This window comes from Notolabrus celidotus, chromosome 5 (assembly GCF_009762535.1).
Source record: "Notolabrus celidotus isolate fNotCel1 chromosome 5, fNotCel1.pri, whole genome shotgun sequence".
Taxonomy (NCBI): Eukaryota; Metazoa; Chordata; class Actinopteri; order Labriformes; family Labridae; genus Notolabrus; species Notolabrus celidotus.
The window spans coordinates 35254584-35271449 of NC_048276.1; the positions used below are offsets into that span (position 1 = coordinate 35254584).

A 16866-nucleotide genomic window follows, 5' to 3' on the forward strand; every position below is an offset into this window, starting at 1 on the left:
TCAATACATGTTTGTATCCAAGAAGCATGCACAAGAAGTACTTACATTCAGAGACATACAGTAGGTGTGGTATAGGTTATTAAATACTTTCTTTGGTTGTATGAAAGCTCCTGCTAGGAGTTTTTAGCATGTTGTAAAACTGTCTGCAATAAATATTGATGCTTATATACGAGCTATAAAAGCATACATTTTCAATGGGATGTAAGTGAGGTATTTGACTACATTTGACAAACTGAAAGTTCTTGCAAGAGCTTAAAAATACAAATGTTGGTCATTTTGTGCATGAATCTTAACTAATGTTATGCACATACACTACCAGTCAAAAGTTTGGAAACACCTTCTCTTTCAAGGGTTTGTATTTATTGTAATGATTGTAAACACTGTAGATTAATACTGAAGACATCAAAACTATGAAAGAACATATATGGAATTATTTAATGAACCAAATAGTGTTAAACAAAGCAGAATCTGTTTTATATTTTAGATTCTGTAAAGTAGCCCCCTTTGTCCTTCATGACAGCTTTGCACACTCTTGGTATTCTCTCAGTCTGCTTCATGAAGTGGTCTCCTGGAATGGTTTCTAATTAACATGAGCCTTGTCAAGAGTTCATTTGTAGAATGACTTGCCTTCTTAATGTGTTTGAGACCATCAGTTGTGTTGTTCAGAGGTAGGGTTGGTACACAATGGATAGCCCTATTTGACTACTGTTGTAATCCAGATTATGGTAAAACCAGATTATTTCATAGTTTTGATGTCTTCAGTATTAATCTACAATGTTGAAAATAATTAAAATAAATGAAAAACATTGAAGGAGAAGGTGTGTCCAAACTTTTGATTGGTAGATCAAACTATATTTCATATAAATTGTGTGTATTAATCCATGGCTCTGAAAATGTTTCTGTTCCATAATAAGTCACCTGACGAACACCTCGTCCCTCTTATACCATTAGTAATGACGGCTAACTCAGGTCATGGCCTGAGTTTAAATGTGAACATGGCTCATAACAAGCTGAACATCTGAGAAGTGGGCTCGTCTTATGTTTGGGATCTCAACTTGGGGGTCCACTTCACCTCAGTCCACTTTAAAGAGGCTCAGGTCCAGAGAAGTCGCTGGCGTTTGTGGATCATGTTATTGAGTTTCCTCTTTGCACGGCAGAGTTTAAACCTTCATTTGTGGATGCAGTGACAAACTGGGATCACAGATGCTTTTTAAAGTAAAAAGAAAAGAGCACACTTGAACATTCAACTCCCTTGGATGTATGACCACATGCCTAGAAGAAAGTAGAAAAGCCAGTCCTCTAAATGTCTTTTAACGTCTTTTAATCTGGGAAGAGTTTCGCACAGACCAGCAACGGACAGGTTTCAGCAAAGAGCTTTTCTCAGAGTGGAAGAAGGCTGTTGGGTTTTCTGCTCCCTCTGCCTGGAACTTAATGTAGAAAGACTTGAGCAAAAAGAGCTGGTGTCATTAAAGCTGGGGTTTGCAGTCTCGGAAAACTAGCATGAATTTGAATGTAGCATTTCCTCAGGACTCCGTCTAACCCCTCCCCTCCTCCCTCAGAGATCCTCCAAAATGACGCCCCCCCGCTCACATGCACGAGCGCCGCTGACTTGCGACCATATGATGGTGACTGATTCAAAACCGGTCCTCACCAAAACATTATCATAGTGAAAGTTAAAAACACAAACAAACATGGCTGCTGTTAGTACTCACAACTATCATGCTAGCATTATCCAGTTGTCATGGTGACACGATATCAGGAGAAAAGTTATAACACATATATAATACTGTAACAGCTCTACTGTTTGTTAAACGTGTTCAGTGTAGATGTTCTTAATTCCTGCAGTGTTGACAGTCAGTGAAGGCATCAGGAGAGGTGTAGAGTGTGTGAGCCGGAGAGAGGAGAGACAAGAGGAGAAGTTCTTCATTCATTCAAACATTGATTGTTGTTTTGTTGGTTGGCGTGATCACGGCCGACAGTGACCCGTTATTAAAACTCAACGTGTTCACGAATCGGCTCGTCATCCCTACAGCGTCCGGACGGACGCTACAATACATCTACATTTCTGTAGGACTTACTAAATGTCATTCATTCTTCTGCTTGTTAGAGCCCCGTGGTGAGAGCTTTTTAGACTCTGATCCGGACTACAGTCCTGAGCAAAGCACCTCATCGGGTCAGAGGGGACAGATCCGAGGTCGAGCGAGAGGGGCAGTCAGTAGAGTCAGGGGAAGCAGAGGCAGGAGACGGGGACTCGGAGTGCACACCGGGGAAATGTACGCGCAGGAGGCGGGCAATGGTTTAAAATTTTGGCACCCAAAAAAGGCTGATTGGTTGGTGTTTTCCCAGGTTTACTCTGGCTGTAGATAGCAGCTTTTCTTACCTCTTTTTCAAGAACACATTATGTATTGATTGCCATCAGGACATAAAGATCATTTGAACCAGTATAACAAAAAGTGGATCTAAATCTGATTACCAACCCCAGACTTAAATGTTTTTTTGAACCATGTATGAAAGATTTTGAAGCAGATTCTTTAGGTTTTTGTTTTTCTTGCTTACCTGGTCGCATAACTGACTCCTGGTCCTGGATTGTCTCTCTTTTATTGCAAACTGTAGAGCTTGTGCATTTTTCTTTGGTTCCCTGTGTGTGTCTGCATTTGACAGTTTGTAATTTTTTGCCGCTGACTGTGTTGGCAAAGTTTAATCTCAAAATTTAATCTCAATGGGACCAACCAAGTTAGATAAAGGTTAAATAAAAAAATAAAATAAGGGATTTGCAAACTATCAACATTTTACGAAGCACCCCAACTCTTATGGAATTGGAGTGAAATATTTCCAAAACACCATCTAGGAAAGCAACGGTTATCGTAAAATTGGATCTGTATGATAAAGTGTATGGTCCAATTTTTTGTTGCCGGCAGCTTCTCTGAATGCACACTTTTCAAATTTGGTCATAGCCATGACAAAAAAAAAAAGTCAGTATAGTTGAGCTGTGTCATTTGCAAGTAGCCGTATAAGATTTAGCATAACAAAAATAACATATGCACTGCAGTGGGTCCTTTCAACTTAGTCAATTCATATATTAAGTAAAAATAATACCAACACTGATTATTTTTGGACATTAATATCTTTTCTTTTTTATTAAGACAAGAACTCTTCATTGTTTTGTAAAAATGTCTATTTATGAACCAATACAAAATGTGTATGGGAATGTGGAACTCCTTTTCTCCATTGATACACATTAACATTTCCCAAGAACAGCAGAGAGACAAAAAAGAATCAATCTAAAAACAATGACTGGTGAAACAATCAAACTTTTTCGGGAATCAAACAAGCTTCCAAAAGGCGGTGGTGTGTTGAAAGTGACAGTAGTACAGCCACAACAAGTTTCTGATCCGGCTTCATTCCAATAAACAGTGAACTTTTTATGACCTATGTCAACACAAAGCAATACTCAACACATCGTTTACAGTGCACCAAATATTAAGAAAAATACAGAAAACATGTACAACATATATGCAAAATATCACCAATTTCCCTCTTGGATCTAAAGTAATGTGTTGCACTTGATTGGATGAAGATACATTGTACTTGCTAGCATGTCATTAAAAGGTGGGGCCTAACTTTGCATTCTACCTGAGGTGCAGTCACATCGGTCAGCAACGCATGAACCAGAGACACGACGTTATCAAAAGAATTCAATGTGGGGATATCTAAGTCGTTCTTTTTTTTTTTTACTTTACAGGGCATCAAATAAAATAAATAATGCTTATAAAAACCTAAAAGATCATACTTTTGTTTACTTCAAATTGAACCCTCAACATTTCTGAATATATAATCATGCTCAAATGAAACTTTCAGTTTGTTCATGATTTATTTGTGTTCCTTTTTATATCCAAACTTTTGAAAAGCGAAAGAAAAATAGAAAAACACCCCTGCGGATCAATCCCCCCCCAAAAAGTTTAATATTCACCAATAAAATATCAATGCGTCAGCCTTAAGGGAGAAGACAATGTTCAGTTCTGTTCCTTTATTGCAAGTACATATTTTGAAGTCTGGTTTAAATGGAAGCTGCCACGTCACTGAAGCGAAATAGTGCTCACTGTAAAATACATATCACACAATCTCAGTCTTACAGATGAAGTGACATCTGCTCTGTGATTCATAAAGCAACAATAACAAGTCAGTTAATAGTTTCATCAGACACCAGACTGAAAACATCTAACCTAATCTGAACCCCTCCCCCACCCTCACCCGTCCACGTAACAAAGACAAAACAGTGTCATCAGCATACAGTGTTAACTTAGTGGTAATTCCTTTGTGAGTACAGAATTTTAAATCAAAATCAAGTTTTTCACAGAAGAAGAAAACGTTGGAGAGAGTTGGACACAGCCTCTGGGATCTATGTTTGCAACATCGCTCCTGTAGCCCGCAACTACGACTGTCACATCCTATGAAGAAGCTAAAAATATGCCCGCAGCTCCCACCCACCCCACTGGCTGTTTTTAAAAATCGCAGAAAAATACTTAGCAACAGATGTGTTATGCTCCAGAAGGTTTGAGTATGGACAGACAGAATGCTGTCTTCATGCATGACTATGATATATTAAAGCTATCGTATTGATAATGTGTTGCAATCTGAGGTGCACATTGACAAATTACAGCGAAATGCATAAACATGGCAATGAAGTCTTGAATCTTGGATATGAATGTCCACACAACAAGCAACTCTGCTACGTCCCAAAGAATTACTTCATCCAACTACTGGAGTGTGATAGAAAACCAGAACACTGAGTAAATGAGTGATAATGAGAACTCAGCAGACTACAAGCTACAGTAACACAGAGTCAAGAGTACAATCATTAGTTGGGCTTCGGTGCGCTCTCATGATCCTGGTTGTTTGGTGTAAGGTGGGAAAACTCAATCTGGGCTGTTTTAAGGCAGTCTTTATCTTGTCCTAGTGTTTAATATCACTGCAGATGTTTATTCTTTTCTCATGCAAAAAAATGACATTCAATGACATGACCTTCAACAACCAATAGGGGCACTCTTGCCAGCAGCAATCTAGCAAAACAAACATGGCGGGAGGCCTTTGGAAAAAGAAAGGAAACTGGTGGAGTTGTTAAGAGAGTTTAAAATGCCTCTTTAACATGCATGGAAAAGGAGAAAGAGTAGATAGAAATGACTGCAGCCCACGAAATCTCCCATGCTATAGCTAGCTAACTAACTAGATAACCACTGCCCCAAAAGGCGCTATGACTCTTGCTGTAGTCTTGCAGTTAATGACCCTTCTAGATCCCCAGCCTTTGCAAAATCTTGACACATCATCTGTAGATGTGAGGGGGTGTCAGATCAAAGTCCTTTAGAAGTCTTTTCACAGTCTTCTAGTTTATGGAACGCATCATTTGACATTAAAGACATGCAAAACAGTCTTCAAAAGGTTACAGTAACTTCTTCAAGCAGATGAGCTAAAACTAAAACATGGTATGTTTACCTTTAACGGCATCCAATAAACAATATAATAAATGAATAAGAATACTTATATTTACCAAATGCTTAATAAAAATGGATTGTTCTCAAATGAAGTTTTGAATTTAAGCTGCAATTTGATTTGTAAATTGCACAAAATGTTCTTAATCTGGACGTTGAAGCGTACAGTGTGCAAATGGATCACAGATACGTATGTCCGTCTCACTGATCCTTCCTTTTTAATGTTTTTGAACTTTGAAGACAAACACTGAAACTCAGACCTCCACCCTAATCCACCCGCAGCTGTCGAGCGGAGTACGGGCTCATTTAGCGAGCTGCTTGCTGTGTGAACACATAACAATGACAAACAATGCCATGAATACAACCCTCATTGCCATGTTAAGAAGCCAGGGCATTAATGCAACCCACCACCGAGCACAACATGTGTATTAACTTCAGTTACAAACAATTAATTACTTTTGGCATTCCTCAGTGCTCCCCAGCTGGCACGGCAAAACAGATCCTCATTCAGTTTTGGCAGGTGATACATAAAGCAAGACAGAGAAGCAGAGGGAATGAGTTTCAGCACGTACACACATGCAAAAAATGATCACGTTTAAGCACTCAAGCTGCTGCACTAAAGCAAAATAAAGATTCAGAAGGTGTGATGGGAGTGGAAAGCCTGGCCCGTCTCTCAGCATTTCAGGTTCAAGACATTTAGTTTCCCAAACATTTGCTTGATTGACAAAACTCACAATGAGCGTGATACGATAAAATCCACAAAGGTACTCCATTGTAGTTCTAGTAAGTTGTAAAAAATATTTCTTAGTAAGGATTAGTGTACAATACAGCAGTGATTCCGTTGGCTTGATTTACATTGGATTGTGTTTTCATGAGATAACATGACCCTCTGATGGGAAAACCTGGACTGCATGACCTTTCTTTTTTTCTGTTTGTGCAGCGTATGTGTTCCAAAAATAAATTTGACTGTGTCTCATTTCGGGGTTTGTTTCTTTTTGTAAAGTTATGTACAGTAAAACCAGCATCTTTTGGCTGCTGGTGGCCAACATAAATCCTCAATGTTTTTTTTTTTCAACAGCCTTTTATTACTGAGGCATCTTGACTGAGAGTCTGCCAAAAAGCATTTTTAAAACAATTTACATTTCCTTACTCTCCCATTTGTAAGACAAAATATTCTCGAGTGAGAGCAGATGGAAATCATTTGAATCTCATCACTACAACTCAATAAAAGCTGGAGGAAAAACAGAGCTTCCATTCAGCGTAATAGAAGGAAAATAGCGCTGAACTGAGGAATCATAATGAAATGGCAGCACAGAGAGGAAAAATAATGTATTACTTTGCTTTACTAAGACAGGTAATTGTTAAAGAGGCTGTGGGAGATGTGTTCTGAAAAACAAATTGAGGTTTCAAAACATGAATTAGATGAATATTCCCGATAAAATCTTGTCATGTTATTGTTTGCTGCCTTCTTTTTGATTTGAATGTGGTTGTTCTTTTAGGAGGGGACAGGTGGGGCGTGTACAGTACATCAAACCTGTTTCTCATTTATGTCCTTTATACAATGATATGTAAAGCATTCCATGCATTTTTGGAGCTGTCAAAATATTCAAGGAAAAAACGAGAGAGGGAAGTAATGGCTTGAGACAAATCACAGTATACTGGAAAGAGAGTTTTTGTTATGCAGGAGAGGACGTGTGTGTGTTTGTGTGTGTGTGTGTGTGTGTGTGTGTGTGTGTGTGTGCAGACACATTTAGGGAAATGAATAAAGTGGCTGTGTAATTTTTACCCTCATACAAAAGCCAACAGCACATCGATAATTATGAGTGGGAAAGATGAAACAGGGGAAAGGGGAAGCAACAAGGTTATGCAAATGAGGATCAACACAAATCCAAAGTATGGATAGAACAAGGCACAGAATTTTCTGCAAATGGTTGAACTAAATAAAATTCGTACCAGCAGTTAGGGAGGTGTTGAATGGTGAAGCTCTCTACAGTGATTTCTGGCAACGACTGGCGCACAGTCCCCCCCCCCCCCCCCCCCCCAAAACCCCTTCTTATTTTACCGAAAACCCCCGGACCCTCCCAAATTTTTGTCCTTTTTTGATTTTTAATATTTTTACACACAAAACATTCCATCTACATCTGCAGACTAGACTAAACAACGGCTTAAAACCAGGCCTTTCTTTAAAACCCCGTCTCTCTCTTTGACCCATCTACTCGCGCTAAAAGTGAACCAACTCATACCCCCCTCCCTCCCTTCCCCGTCCTCCCCCCACGCCCAAGCCCCAGAAACAGCTTAGTGTCCCAAAGAGGACACCGTAGTGAGGGGTCCTGTTTGATTAGATGTAGTACTCTTTCTTTTCGTCCGAGTTGGTGTGGCCTCCCTCTGCGTTGATGATGGCTGTGTCTGCGTCTGCGGCGTCATCCGCTCCTTTGGCTTCGTGTGTGAAGTAGGTACCTGAAGAGGAGGAGGAGGAGAAGAAGGAGAGGAGGTGAGGGATGAAGGACAGTGTCAGGGACTTGATAATGGCCTGCTGCTTAGATGGTACAAAAGATTAAAATGTGCCTCTACATCCCACAGTACCTAATTATGCAAATCCGTCTCCATGTGGCAATTTACACAACCTGAACACCGGGAAGCTGTAATATTCAGATTATACCTCATTTTCCCTCTTCTTCATTCAAGATTGGCACATGAAAATCAGGGTTTTTGAAATGATCTCAAGTGTGGGGAAGAGCACGGCTCGCACCTTCAAATTAACCTTGTCAAGTTCAGCGAAAAAGAACTAGCCAGCACTTCAAACTTAATTTACAAGATTTATTCACATCCTATCATAGTAGACGCTTGATAACGAAGGCAGTATTCATGATGGGATGAGGTAAGGCACTGTCACAGATAAAAAAAGATAACAGGGTTTATGAATGGGACTGACAGGCTTGTGTGTAAGAAAAAGCCAAATACAGTTTTCTTCTCATTTCTCTTGTTCTGTGTCAGATTTCTTTGTGCAGTCAGTTCATGGTAGGACACATTTTGGCAGACATTTACCTACATGGAATACAATATTATACCTGTATTTACATTATTTAACTCAAGTTCGGGCAGTTGTAGTGGATTATGCCGAAATCCAACCTTTTGCCATAATCTGGATTACAGCAGTAGTCAAATAGGGCTATCCATTGTGTACTAACCCTACCTCTGAACAACACAACTGATGCTCTCAAACACATTAAGAAGGCAAGTCATTCTACAAATGAACTCTTGACAAGGCTCATGTTAATTAGAAACCATTCCAGGAGACCACTTCATAAAGCAGACTGAGAGAATACCAAGAGTGTGCAAAGGTGTCATGAAGGAAAAAGGGGGCTACTTTACAGAATCTAAAATATAAAACAGATTCTGCTTTGTTTAAGTTCAAGTGTGCTCTTTTCTTTTTACTTTAAAAAGCATCTGTGATCCCAGTTTGTCACTGCATCCACAAATGAAGGTTTAAACTCTGCCGTGCAAAGAGGAAACTCAATAACATGATCCACAAACGCCAGCGACTTCTCTGGACCTGAGCCTCTTTAAAGTGGACTGAGGTGAAGTGGACCCCCAAGTTGAGATCCCAAACATAAGACGAGCCCACTTCTCAAATGTTCAGCTTGTTATGAGCCATGTTCACATTTAAACTCAGGCCATGACCTGAGTTAGCCTTCATTACTCATGGTATAAGAGGGACGAGGTGTTCGTCAGGTGATTTATTATGGAACAGAAACATTTTCAGAGCCATGGATTGTTAATACACACAATTTATATGAAATATAGTTTAATCTACCAATCAAAAGTTTGGACACCTTCTCATTCTCATTTATTTTAATTATTTTAACATTGTAGATTAATACTGAAGACATCAAAACTATGAAATAATCTGGTTTTACCATAATCTGGATTACAACAGTAGTCAAATAGGGCTATCTATTGTGTACTAACCCTACCTCTGAACAACACAACTGATGCTCTCAAACACATTAAGAAGGCAAGTCATTCTACAAATGAACTCTTGACAAGGCTCATGTTCATTAGAAACCATTCCAGAAGACCACTTCATGAAGCAGACTGAGAGAATACCAAGAGTGTGCAAAGCTGTCATGAAGGAAAAAGGGGGCTACTTTACAGAATCTAAAATATAAAACAGATTCTGCTTTGTTTAACACTTTTTGGTTCATTCAATAATTCCATATATGTTCTATCATAGTTTTGATGTCTTCAGTATTAATCTACAGTGTTTACAATAATTAAAATAAACACAAACCCTTGAATGAGAAGGTGTTTCCAAACTTTTGACAGGTAGTGTATATTATTCCAAACATCGGCACAGACCTCGGCTCCCCCCTGAGCACACTCAAAGCAGTTTAACTCGATATTACCTGAAGCTGTTTAATTTAAGCACTGAGATCCATTAGCTGACCACAATAATTATTCCACTAATAGAAATGATATTACCTGAGCAGAGGAAGCAATGAGTTCAGAATCATCATTAAACGTAAAAAAAAGTATCCTTGCACCTTTAAATTGCCTCATTTACTGTATTTCCTCTTTAAAGTGGTTAATGGATCCAGTTCCATTTCCTTCTGCATAAGAAATATCAAAGTGTGAAATGTGTTATAGATTGTAATTATTTCCTGGTTATGAGGCCAGCAGGTGAGGTGTGTTATACTATTCATCAGGACTGCATAAATGTAATTCTCCTCACCATCAGTAACCCATGGCCTTAATAGCCATCTTTCTATTATTCGCAGGACGTAAAACGAGGTTTTTTAAAAGTGAGGAGGCTGAACCTGATAAACTTTACAATCCTCTGGATTAGTTTCAGTATGCTGCTTTAATTTGAACATATATACAGTTGAGTTGAGTTCAAAATGAATAGCCACCCCTTGTGAAATCAGATAAAACCCTTGATTTCTCCATGAAAATGACCATTAACAACAAGTGTTGATAGTTTATTTGTTTCCAAAATAACAAAGTCAAAATGCTCACTATGTTTGATTAGGATATTATATTGATGCAATTAATTGAAACAAGAAAAGATAAAAGTGACATGTCCAAAATGATTAGCTCCCCTGGCCCTAAGTAGTCAATAGTTCACCCTTTCTGAGCCTCACCTGACAACAACCTCTTCAAGTAGTTCTCTACAAGGTTGGCACATGTCATGGGATTTTGTCCTATTCTTCCAATGCAAATTGTTCCAGCTGGTCCAAAGTACATGGTTTCTGAGCATGGACATTCTATTTGAGCACCTGCCACAGATTCTCCACAGGATTTAGATCTGGGCTCTGTACTGCCACTCCAGAACCTTGGTTTAGGTGTCCTTTAAGAACTGTTGGACCAATTTTGACATATGCTTTGGGTCCTTGTCTTGTTGGAAGACAAAGCACCAACCGAAGCCTAGACTAAGAGCAGAGTTCTTCATATTATCCCTCAAAATATCAACATAACTTTATTTTTTCATGATGCCATGCAGCCAAACAAGGCTCCCTGTGCCTGAGGCTGCAAAACAGCGCCACACTACGATGCTCCCTCCACCATGTTTAACTGTGAGAACGGTGTCCTGAGGGTTGAAGGACTCACCAAACATAATGCACATCCATGTGCTCCAACAGTTACACCAGATCAAAGGATGGACTTCCAAAACTCATCTTTACTTTTCAAAGGTTTACAAATTTCAGAATTTAAGGAAAATGTTGCATAATTCCTGGGGGGCTAAAAATGTTGGCCTCAACTGTAGATGCTCAATATATAGTTTGATACAAAAATCAAAAAGACCTTAAGTTTGTCCGATAATATTCAGAGGTTTATTTAATCTGCAAACAGTGTACAATTTTAAATTTAGCCTAATGAGTGAAAATGGAGATTGTTAAAGTAAAAATGTATCCCTCTGACTTTCCTGTTTCTTGCTCTGTATTTTCCCAGGTGTATGTTTAGAGCGTACACAGGTGCTGTATGATGGTGGTAAGTCAGGGCTGTGTGTGGGCTGATTGCATACTGCTGTGGGTCATTATGGTGAGTCCAGCATGTGCTATTGCTTTCTCACTTTCTGCATTACGCCTGAAAGGAAAGATTGACCCTGATAACTATGTTCACCTTTGAGTTATATTGAGTCTAATGGATGGCTTCTTATCACGCACGCTGTAAAACTTTCAAAATGCTGACTCTGTGTTTCAAAGATGTTATCAAGTAGATATTAACACTTGCTTTAATGCCGATCTATTACCTTTGTGTCTCGCAAAGTAGCGCCCCAAGACGATGAGTAAACACAGCATGGCGAAGACGACCACGGCCACCACTCCACCGATGACTGCATGGTCCACCGTTCTGGGTGTTCCTTCTCCAGCTCGAGAATCTGGAAGCAAAGGATAGGAAGAGTCAGTCACAAGGTTACAGGTGATTGAAATGTAGACAATGTGTTACATGCGGAACATGTAAAACACAGAACAGATTATCAAGATTATTTTATTTGATAGGACGGCTGAAGAGGGACAGATTATGTTGAGAGTAGAGAGGGGAGGATGACTTGCAGTTGAGGCTGCAGTCACACCAGCGACTGCTGCGACGAGGACTACAGCCTCTGTACACGGGGGGAACTCCTTATCTCTAAACCAAACCTGCACCCTGTGATTACGGATTATTAAGTGGTTAAACTGGTTACAATCATAACCATCTACTGGACCTGAGATATATTTATTTTGATGTTCCAACAAGATTACTTCAGTGAAAAGCTAATGAGAAATTGTTGGTGAAACATTTCTAATATTACATTCCCACCAGGTGTTTCTCATACTTAGTTGACCGAAGGGACTTTTTAATCTTCTTGAAATACTGACTGGATAAAAACGTGCTGAACTATCAATCAATCAGACTTTATTTAAAAAGCACTTTCAATACAGACATCGTAACACAAAGTGCTGTACATAAAAACAACTTAAAACAGAATAAATTAAAAATACAACAATTAAAAATCCCATCCTAATCCCAACCCCAGATTTTTTTTTTTATATCACCGCATTAGATTGAGATTAAAGCTCTTATCATGTTTTTTTCTGTCAGGTTTTGTTTCTTTTTACTCAACGTGAGGTAAAAAGAAGTAATCCTCCTGTGACCAGTTTAGTTCCTGTTATCTGGTTGACATTTTAATAAGCACCTCACCAAACTGCCACAACAAAAACAGTTTAGATTGCAATCAAACCCTGATTAAATTGAGCAGAAAAATAATTAGCATATTCCTCTTGAACTGTGAGGAATCACTCAGGGACACATTTACCAAGGAAACAGTGTTGTTTGCTTGTGTGTGTGTGTGTGTGTGTGTGTGTGTGTGTGTGTGTGTGTTTTATGTTTTTTCCTTGTATTCATTCAGTGTGCAGTCAGCACCTGAGGCTGCAGCTCATAACGCAGTCAGCTCGCGGTGCTGAGACTGCAGACGCTCTGTGAGTGAAGGAGAGCTCTTAAGCGCAGTTCAGAGGTGGGATTTCTATAAGATCACTAAGCTCAGATAAGGTATGATTACAAAATATTTACTTTGGCCAACTCCGCCTCAGAAAAACTGTTAATACCTCTTATGGAATAAAAATATCATGATCAGTATTCTGAACACACACCAGGGGGACAAAGGGGGTGCAAAGCACAAACACAAGCACACACACACACACACACGATACAGATACATCTCTGGTTTATTTTTTCTATTCACGTACTGTTCCTTTAAAATCCAGTGCTTTTTCTATATTTGTATATTTTGAAATGTTATAAATTGTATATTTTCAGCTCATCACTGCTGTTCATTTCAAAGCATTTTCACATTTTGTAAAGTTGTGCTTCAATTGTAAAAATGTTTATAATGAAACTCTTCTGATAATAAATCTAAAATTTGACATTGTCTGTAAAGTTCTGTGAGTGCGTATGTTTCTAACATGTTTCAGCAACAGAGTTTAAACACTGAGATCCCCCTTTGGGTCTGATAAAGTATGTTGTTTTCTTCTTTTTCTTCTAAACATATTTGATCATTACATTCTGACCAGCAGTTTGAGACACATAACTGGAGTTAAAGTGGACAAACAACATATCCAGCCTGACTGCTAGCTGCAGGTATATTTCTATGACGTTGAACTAAAGACTAGGGATGGGCAATGACTTTCGAACATTCGAATATTCATTCACTTTGTAAAAATCAAAGAGTTACTGTGAATATTTTCCCATTTTAAAAGTTCAGTTTTTATTGTTTTTACCGGTGCCTAGTTGTAATACAGTGTTCCCTCCAGACGGTATACAGAGCATGTTAAAGCTATTAAGAAGAAGACTGCTAACTGTATTTAATAGCAAAAGAAGAAGCGTTTTTCTCCGTTTCTGAATCTCACACTACTACACACATATTTCCAGAAACTGAGCATGGCTGTAAAATGTAAAAATACATGCCCCACTGCGGCACAGAAACACCAACATAAAGATGGAGACTACTAGCAGCACCTCGTCCCACTGCTGGTTGACGAGACTGCCAAACAAACACTCTGGTGTTCCTTTGTTTTCGATCCTTCTACACACACTCATGCACAAACATGTTATGGACATGCACTAATGGAGAGATGTCAGAGTGAGGAGGCTGCCATCAACCTGCACCAGCTGAGCATTTCGGGGTTCAGTGTCTTGCTCAAAGTCACCCTAGCAGTGCCCAGGCAAACAATCCAGTGCCCTACATTCAAATCTGCTACCTGCTTTTATTGATCATGAAAACCTCACTGCCTCATACCTATAGCTTTAGTGATGTTTCTTAGTCAAACTTAAGATTTAATCCAATGCTCATAATGTCTCTAATTCCAATCTTGCTGATGTATTTACACCTTCCTCCCAGACATAGGGAGGAAGGTGATGATAAATTGGTGCAGACTGCATAGACATGTTGTGCATACTGTCACTCCTACTTGGTGCTTTTGCTGGGGTAAACCATAGACTGTATAAAATATGGACGTAGCATCCGTGACGTCACCCATCTGTTTCTGAAGAGCTGCTTTGAGGCCAATCGTCGCGGCAGCCAACTTGCTGCTGTGGAGCCAGTGTGACGTAAAGAGGCGGAGTTTGAGCCTCCTAACCGACAGCTACAGTGTTCCCACAGGCAGCTGTGCATCTCATTGGAAGACTTGTAATCTTAATATCTTCAAAATTGCTGTGTTAGAAAAAAAAATCACCCCCCTCACAGTGTGTGCTGATTGAGAAATGAGCCACCCAGACTACACTCGTCTTTTGTACCAGGCTGTAAACATGTTTATTTCTGCTGTAAAGATCGGCTTTTTCCCACTCATGTGTATGTGGTTTCTAGTACTTCTGGAGCCAGCCTCAAGTGGATCCTCGATGAACTGCAGTTTTCAGCACTTCCACATTGGACTCATATTTTTAGACAAGAGGTTGCTGCTTGGGATAAACACAGTACAGGAGTTGTTGGCACAAACTCTAACATTTGCTCTTGTAAATCAGGCTCAAAGGCGTCTTTCTTCAATATGGTCAAAAGGAGCTTTGGTGTATCCCTAACTATATATTTGATATGCTTCTTGCCTGAAATGCAATGTGCACAAAACAAAAACATTTCCAAATTACTGACGGAGAGGGATGATTTAACTTCCAAGGAAGGCAAAAAATAACATCAGGGACTGGACAACAAGCCCCTGAAGCTCTCGTCTGTAATGCTATGTGAAAGCTATTGATCCAGTGTAGGGATCCCTGACAGCCGTAAGTTAATATCCGTTTGTGGACGGGTTTGGTCCGTCACAGCAGAGAGGAGGAGCAGATGCTTTCTCTGATAGCCCACAGTACATGCTACGGGATGGTGAGTGGGAGGGATGGAGGTGGAGAGGAGATGATTCATGTGACTAAATGAAGCATTAAGGTGCAACCTGGAAAGAACCCTGCAATAAAATGTACACATCACTAATGTGTTTTATGCTCTTAACCTATTAAGAAAACATCAGGCTGCACACTTAACCTCCACTTACTGCCTAATGTCTTTTTTAAGGAGTTATTTTACAGAAAACAGGGAAGGCCAGCAAGGAAATAAAATCTGGACACTCGAAAACGAGGTACTTTTAACAATCAGGTCACGTGGACCACCCCCCCATCATCCATTAGGTGGAGGAACTCACTAAAACCCCTCAGCATGCTCCTCCAGCCTGGCTCTAAACTCAGGGGATTTGCTGAGTGAGCTTCGGTAAACAGGAGGAGCCGGCCACAATTTATTAACAAATAACAGAAACAGAGAGAGAAACATCATGGAGGACATCAGCGATCGCCCACCATGCATGCACCGCTGCATCACCCCACCCTGCAGGAGTGGGAGAGGGAGGAGGAGGAGGAAGGGTGGGGAGAGGGTGAGGCAGAGCAGTGCCATCTGTCAAACCCAACAAAACATTACCTGATAGATCTAATAGGTTATTTTGACTTCAGATTTTCTTTTTTAGTGCTGGGCAGATTCAATTAAAGTGAGCAGGAATCCCTCTGACATCCAATTCGCTCTTGTCAGGCGGCTAAAGCTGTGCTTTAACACACTTTCCTATTACGATGTTAATGTGGACTTTGGGGGGAAGGGAGGAAGTGTGTGTGTGCGGTGTGTGTAAGGTGGTCAGGGCGATGGAGGAGGCTGGGGCGGCTGCAGAGGATCATTATTGGTTGTCTTTTTCAAACATCCCTGGTTTAGATTAATTTAGGACAGAGGGGAGAAGAGGACAGTCTCCTTTCTTCTCCTTTGTGGATTCACCTCTGTTCAAAATACTGGATTGACCACTACCAGATATATGTGACCTCTAGGTTGTGTTGACTGGGGAGTTCATGCATCACCAAAACACTACTCTTATTTAAAGGACCATTAATATCCACAGCATAGTGCATGGACCAACAGGTTGGCTGCATGTTTTGAATCTTTGTGGTTTAGGTTTCACTGAAGTAATGAAATACTTACTCAAGGACGAGTTACTTATTGTGAAGACACCAATGTTTTAACCACAGTGTATGTTGAATCCTTGATTCTGAAAAGTCAATACTCCAAAGCAAGGGTCTGTTATTTCTCGACAGCACACCACTGTTATGGATATGGCTGTAATCACAGACTCCAAACTATAATTCTATCAATCCAAAAAGAGATCTGTTTCATTTGATGCCACTATGTTTACAGTGAGGAAAAAAAGTGATAAAGGCGTGGTTTGGTTCAGTGCAGTTTGGTACAGTTCAGTACGATAAACCCTGTCCCACCTGTCAGTCAAGTCAGTCATGTCCTTATTTTGGGCATAATCTGAACCGTTACATTAGAAAAAATTCACCCCCCTCACAGTGTTTGCTGATAAAGAAATTAGCTATGTAGACCCACGTT

General features: G+C 39.8%; 1 protein-coding gene across 1 annotated transcript in view; it reads right to left on the minus strand.

Annotated features, from left to right (window-relative positions):
• Nucleotides 1-3105: 3105 nt before the first annotated feature.
• Nucleotides 3106-16866, minus strand: part of cadm1a (cell adhesion molecule 1a) — a 727233-nt gene continuing 713472 nt past the window's right edge. Inside the window, exons 11-12 of the mRNA XM_034684397.1 lie at nucleotides 11737-11865; nucleotides 3106-7943 (exon numbers count right to left, since the gene is read on the minus strand). Of these exons, the coding sequence (XP_034540288.1) occupies nucleotides 7825-7943; nucleotides 11737-11865 (248 nt within the window). The 3' untranslated portion in view covers nucleotides 3106-7824. The remainder of the gene's footprint in view (nucleotides 7944-11736; nucleotides 11866-16866) is intronic.